At 27.2% G+C, this 14,731-nt stretch overlaps 2 protein-coding genes across 2 annotated transcripts; one reads left to right on the plus strand and one right to left on the minus strand.

Moving 5' to 3' along the window:
• Positions 1 to 71: 71 nt before the first annotated feature.
• LOC124924682 (cinnamoyl-CoA reductase 1-like) lies at positions 72 to 1,553 on the minus strand. The gene is made up of 7 exons (XM_047464682.1): positions 1,436 to 1,553; positions 1,184 to 1,353; positions 904 to 1,095; positions 654 to 816; positions 451 to 568; positions 284 to 370; positions 72 to 204 (listed from the first exon to the last, which is right to left on the minus strand). Exons 1-7 carry the CDS (start codon positions 1,551 to 1,553, stop codon positions 72 to 74), a joined length of 981 nt encoding a protein of 326 aa, XP_047320638.1.
• A 10,976-nt stretch (positions 1,554 to 12,529) lies between these two features.
• Positions 12,530 to 13,954, plus strand: LOC124926885 (copper transport protein CCH-like). Its single transcript, XM_047467201.1, has 3 exons — positions 12,530 to 12,651; positions 13,241 to 13,316; positions 13,408 to 13,954. Exons 1-3 carry the CDS (start codon positions 12,643 to 12,645, stop codon positions 13,809 to 13,811), a joined length of 489 nt encoding a protein of 162 aa, XP_047323157.1. The 5' UTR covers positions 12,530 to 12,642; the 3' UTR covers positions 13,812 to 13,954.
• Positions 13,955 to 14,731: the final 777 nt, after the last annotated feature.

Consider the following 14,731-nt stretch of genomic DNA (forward strand, 5'->3'; position numbering starts at 1 on the left):
AGCATTCAATTATTAAATCTGGCAGCAAGAAATTGATATATCATCCACATTCCATTAAATAGATAAATTACTTAATCAAGAATCCCATCTTCCTTGAAGTTGTTGACAGAATCAACAAGTGTTTCTTCCAAAGGCCTGAAACTCCATCCCAGTTTCTGCAGCTTTTCTGAACTTAACTGATTTCCCTTCTTTTCATCAGTGAACCTGCAATGGAACAAAACAACAACTTAATTTGATTGCTATAAATTAAGACATTACAACATTAATTAACAACACTACTCACTTGTCAGGATAATTGCTGTGTGGGTAAATGTTTTTCATCATCTCCACCATATCCTTGGTCCAGATTGAATGACCATTACATATGTACCTTAATTTAATAAAAATATATATGTTTGAATCAAAATGTTTTCATTGAGATTCGAACTTTCATGTTAATGCCTGCATTACCTTAATCCCTCGGATGACGACGATGATTCTGCCTTCTCATACACAATCAGGAGGGCATTAACAACATCACGCACATCTACTAACCATTGGATTGTGTTTTCCATAATTCCGTTTCCTACTTCTCCTGTTATACATACCACGAGAGATATTTAGTCAAATTAATTGCTTTTTTAGGCATGCATGGATTAGGTTTACGTACGAACCTTTCAAAAAATTGATAAGAACCAAACTGGTATCGTTTATAGTAGACTGCAGTTTCGGACCAAAAACTAATGAAGGACACACAGTTACAAGATCAAGCCCACTTCCTTTTGCAAATTCCAAAGCTTCCATTTCTGCTTCTGTTTTCGACAGACAGTACCAGTTCTACCCACAACATCTCATCAATCATAAACTAAACCAAATACGATGAACTCACAACAAAAAATAAATAGGCATGTACAGATAACATACATTGGTTTTTCGACAGAATTCCTTATCAGACCAACAAGTTTCATCAATGTCATAACCACCCTCGGCCAAGGTAGAGCTGACGCAGGCAGCAGCTACAGAAGATACAAACAACACACGCTTAACATTTGCTGATTCCTTCGATGCCTTCAATACGTTTAGCGTGCCCTTTACAGCTATTTCCACTATCTCTACCTGTAGTATATAAGTAGTACAATTATAATATCCATATAATTGCATGCAGTTGATGAAGAATAAGAAATGAAAAATCATTTGTATTTACCTCGGGATTTGGAACAGATCCTAAGATTACAGGACTAGCAACATGAAACACTCCACTGCAACCATTAATGGCTGCAGCAATAGATTCATAATCAAGCAGATCTGCTTTGAAAAGCTTCAAGTTTTCTTCTGCATTCTCTAGATTCTTCAAATGGGCATTCTTCAAATCATCTATAAATCAAGTAATGATCATTGATCATGAGTCCATGACAATGGGTTAACTTTATTTATTAGCCAAGATGAGAGTACAAACCAGGGTCTCTGACGGTTCCATGAACGGTGTAGCCATTGGAAAGAAGGAGTTTGATTAACCAAGAAGCTACATAACCGCCCGCACCTGTCACACAGACTGTTGTTCCTTTAGATTCCATCTCCTTCAGGACCAAATATTTTTTTACAGATTGTATGAAAGTTGTTTATGATGGTAGATATGATATCATATATACATTTAATTGAGGTTTATTAATTATTTGTTGGTAGGTAAAAAAGTTTTTTAATTATAATATGGATCAAATTTTGTAAACTTTTTCTTTATTTAATTATATACTTTTTTAATTGATAAAGATTCAAATATACTTTTTAGAAATTTTGATTTATCTTGTCTACATTTTTGTTTGTGATTATACTTAATAATTAAACATTTTATTAAATATCATTAATTAAAAAAACACAAATCACCATGGTTATGTTACTTTTTTTTGAAGTAGACTAATAAAAAGGTTATTTCCTGATTAAAAAAATATTTTTAAAAGGGGCCATTTCTGGTAATTTTGTATTCATAGTCAAAATTGAGTAAAAAAGTAAGATTAAAGTGTAATCTTCATATTGATTACAAATATTTCTTGACAATTAAGTAAATATAAGGTTAAAGTGTAATCTATAAATAGATTACAAATATCTCTTCAGGTAAAACCATAATAATTGTTTAAGAATAAAGATAATTTGGTAAAACAAATCAAATTTGTTTAATTTTTATTGAAAGAAATAATTATAAAACTTAATAATTGATAATTAATAATTTTAAAATATATGGATGAACACAATTTTAATATATATATATATATAATATTTCTTTAAATTCATAACAAATAATAATAATAATTTAAATTTGAGTAAAAGAGGTATGTAATATAAATTAAAGAGTGTAATCAGGCCTAGGTCCAGTACAACCAATTGCAATTGCATAACCAAACTTTTAGTATATAATATTATTAACTATATATTTTATATTATAAAATATTACTAGCATTTAGCCCGTGCATTTGCACGAGTAATAATATATAAAAACGTGAAAAAAATTATGGATAACATTTTTAATTTTATTTTTAACCGTTTTAAATTTATGGGTGGGTCAACCCACAATCCGACCCAAGTATCCATTTATTCAACATCATTATATATTAGTTAGTTAAAAAGTTAAACTTATATTAATATTAAAACGTCCCGCGTTTATCAAATTTGGTGTTAAATTTAAAATATAAAGTTAAAGAGTTGTACTTGTTTTTGTTAGGTTGCAAGTTCGAAACATACTTCTAGCATTTTTAATTTTATTTTTAACCGTTTTAAATTTAAAAACGGGTCAACCCACAATCCGACCCAAGTATCCAAATTAACCACAGCTCTCGACCCGGCAATCCGGACACTTTAAAAATTAAGCATCATTATATATATATATAGATTAGTTAGTTAAAAAGTTGAACTTATATTAATATTAAAACGTCCCGCGTTTATCAAATTTGGTGTTGAATTTAAAATATAAAATCTTTGTAGCCTAGTTGGTTAAAGAGTTGTACTTGTTTTAATAGGTTGCAAGTTCGAAACATACCTCTAGCATTTTTAATTTTATTTTTAACCGTTTTAAATTTAAAAACGGGTCAACCCACAATCCGACCCAAGTATCCAAATTAACCACAGCTCTCGACCCGGCAATCCGGACACTTTAAAAATTAAGCATCATTATATATATATAGATTAGTTAGTTAAAAAGTTGAACTTATATTAATATTAAAACGTCCCGCGTTTATCAAATTTGGTGTTGAATTTAAAATATAAAATCTTTGTAGCCTAGTTGGTTAAAGAGTTGTACTTGTTTTGATAGGTTGCAAGTTCGAAACATACCTCTAGCATTTTTAATTTTATTTTTAACCGTTTTAAATTTAAAAACGGGTCAACCCACAATCCGACCCAAGTATCCAAATTAACCACAGCTCTCGACCCGGCAATCCGGACACTTTAAAAATTAAGCATCATTATATATATATAGATAGTGTAATATCATCTTCTTTTTATACTTAATTTGATACAGTACCGTTAATTTTTTCTCTTTATATTATATATAATAATATATGTAATTTTTTTTCTTAATATAATAATTATTAAATTTTTTCTTCTCTGTATTATATATGATAATAATATATTATTTTTTTCTCTTTCCATATTATATTTATTATATCTAATATATTGTAAATGATTTTATTATTTTTTTATCCTTAATATTAGGTTTATTTTTTTTATTCATTGCAACTCTCTTATATCACTAATCATAATTATATTGTTTAGATTGTAATTGTCTTTCTATCTCTAATATTTTAATTTTTTTTTATCATAAATCCAACACTAACATGAAAATCATTTTTAAAGTTACACTTTAATGCTCTTAAATTCATTTTTTATTTGTTTTTATTTTTATATTTATCTTTATAATCTTTTCTCATTTAAAAATATTTATCAAACTTTTTTTTTATTATAAAAATATTATACATAATATATGACAATATTATAAGATAACTTTAAAATCACTAAAAGTATATTAATACTTATTATGATATGTATTCTTTTTTTAAATCAATGATTTAGTTATATTAATTTTTATATTTAATATATTTTTGATAAAATGTACAACTATTATATTTATTTTAATGTTAGGGCCACAAAATTTGAATTTGTATCGGGTTTCCCGACGCCATGAAAGTAATAACTCTATAATTGTGATTAACCAACGTATTATTATTTTTAATAATATATAATTAATTTACTCATTAAAAATTAAGACAATAACAATAGATTATAATATAAAGAAAAGGTTAATAGTAGTAGTGGGTAAACACTCAAATTTTATCTATTTAATTTATAAATTTTAAACTAATTATTTTTGAATAAATAAATTTAAGATAATTAAAATTAAGATTAAAAATGATTAAATATAATTTGAGATAAATTTTTATTCATTTGATCTCAAGTTAATTTTAAAAGATTAAAAAAAATTAAAATAAATAATTTAAGATAAATGTTCTATCATTTTTATCCCAATAATTATTTATAGAAACCATCAAAATATGTAAGAAATAAAATAAATAGGCAAAATAAATAATATATATATATATTAAAAATATTTTATATATTTTGTAGGTTGAAAATTGAGCCAAATGAATTAAAAAAAAATCAATTTCAAACAAATTTCAAGGTTAAAAAATGGTCGCAATCTACTGCAGCCGAAATCAAAAGAAATCAGTGCAACAGACCAAACAACCATTTGATCAACGTTGGAATATCATCCAACGCCCAACAATTAGCCGCATTGCCCGCTGCAACGGAAGATACGCGCGTTCGCGAAGCAGCAGAACAACTAACGCGCGCATCAACGCCATTATCCCAAACACAGCGGAACGCCCAAACGTTCACATTTCAGCCCAAAACGACGTTGTTTTCCCTCTGGTTTGTCTTCTACCTCGCGAAGAACAACTATAATCACCGGCCAAAACTTTTAGTTTTTCAAAAGTGGAACACGGTCGATACACAACCAAAACGGCTTATTCAAAAGCTGAAATAATCACCATAACACATGGTGATCATTTCACCTACGATCATAGGCTTCATCATAGTCTATATCGATCAACTAGATGAAGAACAAACAAAAATCATTAATGATGTTTTGACTAAAATTTAATCCACTTTGTCGATCAACCGACCTTGTGAATCTATAAACAACTTCCTCTGAGCAAACCAAAGGCAAATATCACAATCCCATACAAAATTTGCCAATAAATTTTCAAGCTTTTCTTGAAAATTTTGAAACTCTACAAAAGTTGTAAAAGTTCGGATATATGCATTCATAAAGATTATAAAAGAATTCAGGAGTGTTCTCCAACTCACAATAAGCTTCAAATCACACTGTAAATCAATTTACATGTTCAAATTGAAATTTTACATTTAAGTTCGACCAATTTTATATGTTGCCTGATTATTCAATTTATTGATTATTTACAAGCTTTTTATCAAAACTAATCTGAATCAATCGATCTAAATCAAAAGCACCCAAATTTGATTTTTAAAATTTTTAAAATCGGGTTTCAGTTATTGAGTTATAACTAAAAACAACAACCTAAAAACATTACTAATACGTTTTTGAGGATGTTTGGAGCATACCCAAACCAATTCCAAATAATCCCGATAATGTTTGATCAAAAATGATTTTTTTTTATAAAAAATAAAATTTCAATTATTGAATTGGTTAAAACAAAAAGTCAATGTTTATGTTTTGGTTTCATTCGATTCAATGAGGTATAAGGAAGCTGCTGACAAGCTCCTCATGATTCATCAGACCTTAAAAATTAAAAACATGTTTTTTATCTAAAAAATGTTTGATTTGAAAGGAATATCATCCCGATCAAATGATACATCATGATAATGTTATAAGTGATTATTGGGACTAGACGAAGCTCCACATGCCTTTAGATCAAAGGCTTAGGGCCTAATCAAAATCATCAAACTATAAGTTTGATGTTCTTGACATCCGACCAAGGGCTCAATCTGGGTTCGATTTCCGACTGAGAAAATTAAAACCTCCCTACACTCGACCGAGGAACCTAGCACCCGACCAAGAAAACTTAGCCCATGCTTGATTTTCGACCGAAGATTTCTAGCCTCGACCGAGTGCTTCTCGCACCCCGACCAAGAAATCCTAGCCTAGGATCGAGAGCTTCCGGCACCTTGACCAAGAGCTCCTAGTCTATGACCGAGAGTCCCCACATTTCGACCAAGAGCTCCTAGACTAGGATCGAGAGTCCCGCGCCTCAATTAAGGGCTCCCCACACCCGACCAAGAGATCTCGACCCAGGATCGAGGGTTTTAGCCCGAGATCGAGGGATCGACACCCTTGATCGAGAGGACCGGTCTTAGGGTCTGTTTGGTTGGGATTTAAAATTTAATTTTTAATTTTTTTTTGAAGTCCCAAACCATTTTATAAAAATATGAAAAAATAGAAAACAATTTCAAATTATTTTTAGAATATTTTTACAAAAGTATATTTGATAAGGGTCTGTTTGTGATTCATTTTTAAATCCTAATACCTTAAACTGATACTTTTCAGGTATTTTCCTCAACAATCGTCGACATCAATCGTAGGTACCATCATTTAAATATTATTCTACAATTTTAAATGCAAGAAAAATATGTGCATGTCTAGGACTTGAAACATAATTGGTTAAATAAAACATAATAAAAACAATTTTTTAAAAGTCAAAATTTTATAAAGTAGAGACAGTTCTTTAACGGGTACATATAATATAATGTGAAAGCTCTTTCCCGAGTATCACCAAACACCAAACTTAAAAAATCTTTGGTTATATATATATATATATGGTTAAAAATCAATTGACGACTTTTTCATCAAATTAATTATTTTTAATTATAATTTAATCTAAAAAGATTATTTAAAATTTATCATAAAAAAATTAATTATTATTATAATTAATCTTAAAAAAAATGTCAAATATATTTTTGTATGAATTTTTTAAAATAACGTTATATTAAAAAATTTCAATACGCAAACCGATATTAAAATTTCTCGTAATACGAAACTATTTATAAAGCCCATGATTGTTTAATGAAATAATTTTTTTTGTGCTATGCATACAAGTGAAATGACCTAAAACTATCATACACGCTAGCTTCTTCAAATAAAAATAATTGGATTTAGTTATTTGATTTTACTTTTGTTTATATACAATTCCTATATATTCCATAATCAATTGATATTAAGTTCAATCGGTAGATTGCCATTGAAGTTCCAACTAATTTTAATAGTAAAGTGATTTTTTGTTTTGTTTTTGAGTTTTAAGTGAAAAAAGTTGTATTTAAAAGTACCACGGATTCTATTTTTATTAAGAAGGTATAAAATTCAATTTTTATTGAAAATGTCTCTAACATAAAATAGAATCATGAATAAGGTGAAAGTTAATGTTATTTTTCTTTAGAAAATAAATTGATTTACAAAAAATCCTTTCCAATATAATTCTGACTTCTGGAATACAAAGCTTTTGAAAAAAAATAAAATAAAATCAAGAATATAAGTGAAATACATTCCAATAGAGAAAATCATAATTTATCAATACTCCAATTACCTTCCTTTGAGTAAAATCAGGCCCTTTAATTAAAAAAAAACAAAGATTTGAGATTTTCCACTTAAACTCATCACTACCAGCAACTCAAAAACCTACAAAAGTACCTTCCTCGACTAAAGTTTGGTTTAAGTTCCGATGGTAGTCGGGGATGGAATTCCTTCAATAGAAAAATTATAAAATAATCTCCTTTCAACTTATAAAAATTGAGTAATTTCATTAAAATTAAAATTGAGTAAATTGATCTTTCATAGGTTAACTTCTAAATTAAGTGATTTTTCACTTAGAAAATGAAGCTAGTTTTTTTTCTATTTAAATTTTAGTCAAAAATAAAATTAATTGATAACACCTGAAATATGATACAAAATTGTAGTAATCAATACATTTAATTTACAAAGGGAAGGCCTAACTTTTCCATATTTGGATTATTTGAGGCTTTTGAATGATAGACATAAAAGGGGATCAATTGTCAATTTCAGTGAAGGATAGTGCATTTCCTTGTATGATTTCTTCCTACTTGGACTCAACTCACTTAATTGCAAAGCCTATTTAGCAAAAGAAAAAACTCACTTGACCCAAGGTGTTGTATATCCACTCACTTTGTTGTACAATGTTTGATAAAAATAAAAATAAATTAGGAGTTGTTGTTTTTAATATAAAAATACATGCCCATTATATAATAATAAAACAATAAGAATCTAATCTATAATTTGTAACCATGTGGGAAATATAGAAAACAAAAACTAGTCTCCTAATAAATAAGTTCAATGTACATTAACCTTTTATTAGTTCTAAAGTTTCCTTACAACACAAGCTATTTTGCTTTCCAAAATCATAATTATTTAAAAGGTAGGTTGCTTTATTGTTCATTTGTTGGCTAAAGGTGCCCTCTATTGTGAAATCTTCTTACTTGCACTACTAGAATATGCCCAATTCAATCAATGATTTCTAGTTTAACTTGAAAAAAATACTATATTTTTATAGATCAAATCAAGGCCAAAATAAAATGCTTGGAGAGCTCAATTTTTGCCATATTTGTTGAGTGGCTTCCAAGGTTCTAATCACATTTATTTGTTTGGGGTGATTATTTATCTTCTTAAGTGCACTAACCTTAGTTGGGAAAAATGGACTAGCATTTAACGGGGCAGGATCCTCTGCTCCCATTTTGTCGTGTTCCCCTGTGCCTCTCACAGGTTAGGGGCAATAACGTAATAATTTTTTTTATTACGTTATTTCCCCTCCCATGTGAGAGAGCACACGAAAAAAATGAGAATTGAGAATTCCAAATGATATTACTTTTTATTGGCCTGTTCCTTTATATATATATATATATATATATATATATATATATATATATATATATATATATATATATATATATATATATATATATATGAATATTTGCTTATAGATAATAAGGTTTTTAAACGTTTGAGAATACTAATTTTTATGAATTCAATATCTTTGTGAGTATTACATGTTGTAAGTTGTTCATATCAGCAGTGATATTCGTGATTGTGAATGATTTCAATATTTTAAGTATTTACTTTTATTTTATCAATTCTATATCTATATATATTTTTTTTAAAAATTAGTTGGTTGCATAAAACTCGCTCATGGATGAATTGCATTACACAAATTAGTAAACTTTAATTTTAAACAAAAAGTAACTAGATATTTGAACGAATCTATACTTCAATTTGTTATTTGAATATTTTTAGTCAAAATTATATTTTTTTTCTTCTAAATTTTAATAATTAAGAAGTCGCACTCTAATTTAAGATGTTCTAACCAAGAATGAAACATTGAGACCATATTTTCATATAAACATTCCAAATAAAAACATGTGAATAGTGTAACAATTCTGTAATATTATTTTATTGTGAAAAATAAAATCCATTAAAAAAAAGCACATATAAAAATATGAATGAATTATCAAATTAACTTAACAAATGTTTGCAAAAATTATGCACACAAGAAATTTTTTGATTTACCAAAAAATTAAATTGCATCACAACTCTTCCAAGAGTTTAGTATTAACTAAAATAAATAATTTATTGGGTCTTCTTATAATTGGTTAACATGTTTCATACTACATTTCAATTAATTTCAAACAAAAATTGACCACATTTTATATTAAATAAAAATGTATGTTCTTAAATTGAAATCTCAAACAAACAAAAATGAGAAATTGGGGTAAAAATATAATCTAAGCATTTAAGGTAATTTCAATTCTCATTATTTTTGTACTAATATAAACTATGATTAAACATAATGTATAAATATTTGAGTTGTAGTGGTACTTGATGTGTACTACACTATCTTTGTACTATAAATTTGTTAGACCAACTAATTCCAACGCCACCACCTAATCTCATAAAAACCCTTAATTTGTCTTTGTTACAACAAAAGAAATCTTCTTTTTTAAAGTTGTTGCACATGCTCTCTTACTTGAAAACCATTACTCAAATCTCATTTTTGTGTTCACTAATTTGGTTGTTGACTCACTTTTCCACATTAACTTGTAAAAATATCTCAAATAATTCATATAGTTATCTATTTGACCTAATTATTTTTTAAACCACCAAAGTTCCAACTAATCCCATTATGCCAAATAAGTTGGAGCCAATTGTCACCTTTGTGTTCTCTAGTTTTTGTGAAAATTTTAATATTTCAACTTCCAAGGAACATGACTAGATGGAGTTGATGTGAAATAACTTGATTTGAAACTAATTGACGATAAGAAAGAGGCGAAAAAAGCTATGCATAGAAAGATTTGTAGCCGCTTATTAAATTCTTTGGTTAATAATATTTGTAAATCGGTGGTTTCTGTTTGCGAAGTGAAAAAAAATGGTATGTTAGTTATAAAATTTTAATTTTAACGGGTTAATTAGCAAAAATAAATAAATAAATATATTTATTTAAGTGGGGAATTTGAAATGTTCTTAAAATTTAGTGGAGATAAATTGAACTCATACCAAACAATAAAAAGAACATGTAAATTAAATGGAGGTAAACCAGCCTCTTTTTTTCCTTTACGTGAGTATTTATGTAAGCTTACAGCTTATTACTTGCACTTTTTTGTTTGTTTAAATAGTAAAAAATAATTTGCAATATAATAATAGGAATTCGGAACTTTCCACATTCATTTGATGCATCCCCAATCTCGAATAATAATAGGCATCATGATACTTCACAAAAACACCCAAAATTAAATTGTATTCCTTTTTTGTTTCAAAATTATAATATTTTTTATTTTTTTTATATGGAATATTTAAATATATGAGAAATGATATATATACAACACTCTTATATAGCACTTTTATATCTTATTTTTTTTTTCAAGATATATTTTTTTTATCTTACTAAATCAAATAGATACTGTATGAAGGGGTTGTATAAGTTGTATATATCATTTCTCTAAATATATATTTATATATATTAAACTATAATTTATTATCTGAAATAAGTTAAGATGACTCTTTATATTGATTTAAGATGGTTGTAATAAAAATCAACTTTAAAATTTTATTCACTTGAATAAGATTTTTTTTGCTTTGAATTTTAATTTTTATGTTTATATTTGATTGAAAAACAAAACATAAATAATGAGGTGTTTTAAAAATATTTTAATAATCATTTCTCATCCAAACTTTAACTTTAAAATATTTTCAAATATTTTTATTTGGTAAAGAGAGGTTACGTATACAAAATTAATTTATAAATAATATAATATCTATACTAATATAATATACTAATATAAAGATTATATGATAATTTAGATGTTAAATAATATATCAAATTTATAAAATTAAAATTACAACATAAATGATTCAACAATTTATATTTTTTTTAAGGGACTCAAAAGAGGAACTCGTTTGAGTTCCATTAGATTGAGCGAGAAAATAGAATAAGTCGAACAAACCAATTAAGTGTTGTCAGAAGATTCTCTCTTAAATATTTCGGACGATAATCAAAATAATAAGAAACTTCTAAAAATAAAACACATTAACACATTATTAAAACAAATAAAATAAAATAAAAATAACTTATTAACTAAGGTAATATATATTATATATATAGAGATATGTACTTAATTTTTTTCTATGTGTACTAAATTACTAATGGAGAAATGAAGTTATTAGGCTGTGAAGGTCCTGGCTTGTTTGGACAAGAAGCTGAATAATAATAAGTTTTCAACTTTATAATAATTATTATTATTTTTTATTATTATTATAGAAAAATACAAATTTAGTTGAAGGAAATCTAAAAATTCATAAGAAATCAAACAATAAGAGATTGTTCGGATTATGTTTGTTTAAATAACTTAGATAAATATATAAAAAACAATAATTATTTTAAAATTTTATTTAAAAAAATATTACTATATACTAGAAAATAAATATTTTTTATATTTTAATTAAATAATTAAATGAAATGATTACTCTAGAAAATGTTTTAAATTTAAGTTATTTTCAAATTTTAAATAATTGTTTCTATTATATATATATATATATATATATATTTAAATATATAATATAATATTATAATTTAGATGTTAAAGTATTAAACATAATTATTTATAATTTCATCAAAATTTTTAAATTTAAATATTATTATTAAGTTTGATATTACATATTTTGATCACATTTAATAAGCTTAATCACTTTAACTTAAATTTCTTATTTTCTTTTTTCATATTATTTTATTGTTAAATGTTTGATTTTTTTTTACCAACTTATTAACTAAAAATACTTAAAAATATATTATTAAAATTCAACTTATTTGCTCGTATAAATTAACTCAAACTCGCCCAAAAAGTATTTTCTGAGATTGCTTTAAAATAAAGCAATTATTGCACTCCTAAAAAAGATAAAATAAAGAAGAATAACAGAAAATAAGATCATAATAAATGAGTCCGTAATTTAAGCATCTTCTTCAAGGCTTTTTCTCTTCTTTTCTTCATCTTAAAGGGTTCTTTTACTTTTCTTCTATATAAACGAATCCCTTCCACATTCATCTTGCACAAGTTCCACAAATCAACTCATCAAGTTCCATCATCATGTCTCAGGTATTCATCGTCTTCTTCAACTCTTCCTCACCCCTGTTATTATTCTACTCATCATGTTCTTGATGATCAACTTTTGAAACGTTTGATTGTCTCTTTCCCCAGTTTAATCCCTTGAAATTTGTTTTAGTTTCTGTTTATGTTTTTTTTTGAGAAGCTGGTTCCGCTGCTCCTATAGAGTGCGACTAATTCCGCGGGTTAAGTATATAGCCCGCAAACATACTTAAACATTTAACCAGGCGCAGGCGCAGAACTTGACGCCTGACGGCCTCGAATCTCAGAGATATCCACCTCTTGTTGCCACTAGGCTAGAAGAGGGGATATCCACCTCTGTTTATGTTTGCTTATACTCGAATTAGTCTTCTTCAATAAGCTGAAATGGGTATTAATCAAATGTCTTAAATGTATTTCAGTCAAATCTCTGTTTCGATTATGACTGAGGATTGTTATGATAGAATATCATAATAATGGGTTCTTTCTAATTAGTACTAATTCTCTAGACATGGTGACAATTTTGATGCATAAATCACTTAAACCTTTTAGATTGAGTTACATCACTAACGGGTTTAGAATCTTGTTGTTTTTTATTCAGACAGTTGTCCTCAGTGTTCGCATGTCGTGTGAAGGTTGTTCTGGAGCTGTGAAAAGGGTTCTATCGAAAATGGAAGGTTCTGCTTGTAATCTTGTTTTACTTTGTAAATGTTATGGAATTTTCAGATGTTTATTGAGAATGTTTCATTTGTTTAATTGAATTATCAGGAGTTGAGTCTTTCGATATTGACATGAAGGAACAGAAGGTGACTGTTATAGGAAATGTAGAGCCTGAGGTTGTTCTGCAGACAGTTGCTAAGACTGGGAAGAAAAGCTCTTTCTGGGAGGAAGAAGTTGAAGCAGTGAAAACTGATACAAAAGCTGAAGAAGTTGAAGCAAAAACAGCAGAGAAAACTGAAACTAAGGCTACTAAGGCTGAAGAAGTTGAAGTTGAAGCAGAAACAGCAGTGAAAACCGGAACAAAGGTTGAAGAAGAAATCGAAGTTGAAGCAGAAACAACATCAGTGGAAATCGAAAAGACAAAGCCAGCAGAAGTTGAAGCAAAGGAAGCAGCAGCAGCAGCACCACCATCAGTTGGAATCGAAACAAAGCCAGCAGAAGTTGTTGCTTAATGGTCTTTGAACATTTATGGTTATATATATATATGTATGTTTTATGGCCTCTATATAAATCCTTTGAACTAAAGAGGATTAAGCTTCCCTTTATTGGTTAGCTGAAAAACTTGGCTTATAAATTGTGTTATGTTTTCTTTTGAGATTTTTTGTTGTTAAATCTCTGATTTCTTGTTCAAATATATTTGATTTCAAGTTTAAAAGTTTGAAGAAGTTAGAACTTTTTTTTACAAGTAACACAAATAAGTATGAGTGTATTAAAAAATCTAGGTAGGTTTGAAGATAAATAACTATATTTTTCTTTGGATCCTCATCTTAATGATAGAATCAATAGCAAAAGTTTCATAAACAACATTCTAGAATCATAGATTTAAAGAAATCATACAAAATTAGTTAAATGAATGGTATTAAGTCTTAATTTTTTTTAAACAAAAATTTATTATATGAAGAAAATTAGCACTAACAGTCTTTGGTCACTAAAACATGTTTCATTATCAGAAGATAACAAGAATGTAGGATAGTAAAGTTCCATAACAATTTGCAGCATATTTCATTACTAAAACACTTAAAAAGATAATCCTAGCTTTAATATGTGATAAGAACTTAATTAATTTCAGAGTTACCAATAAGAAATTAATTATTAAATAATATAATATAATATCTAACCATTTAAATAATTAAATATTAAATTGTATAAACATTTTACAAAATTGAAACTCCTAATAGAAAAGATTCAACGATCATTCAATTTCTTAAAAATTTCTTTGAGGAGAGTTCGTGAATGATGAGGGTTGAAATAGAGCAAGTCGAACAAACCAATATAACAACGTCGAAAGAATCACTACCAAGTATTCACCAAGTATTCAGAACTACAATTAAAATTATCTTTAACCGATGTTTGGTAAACAACGCCAATTTTT

This window comes from Impatiens glandulifera, chromosome 2 (assembly GCF_907164915.1).
Source record: "Impatiens glandulifera chromosome 2, dImpGla2.1, whole genome shotgun sequence".
Classification (NCBI taxonomy): domain Eukaryota; kingdom Viridiplantae; phylum Streptophyta; class Magnoliopsida; order Ericales; family Balsaminaceae; genus Impatiens; species Impatiens glandulifera.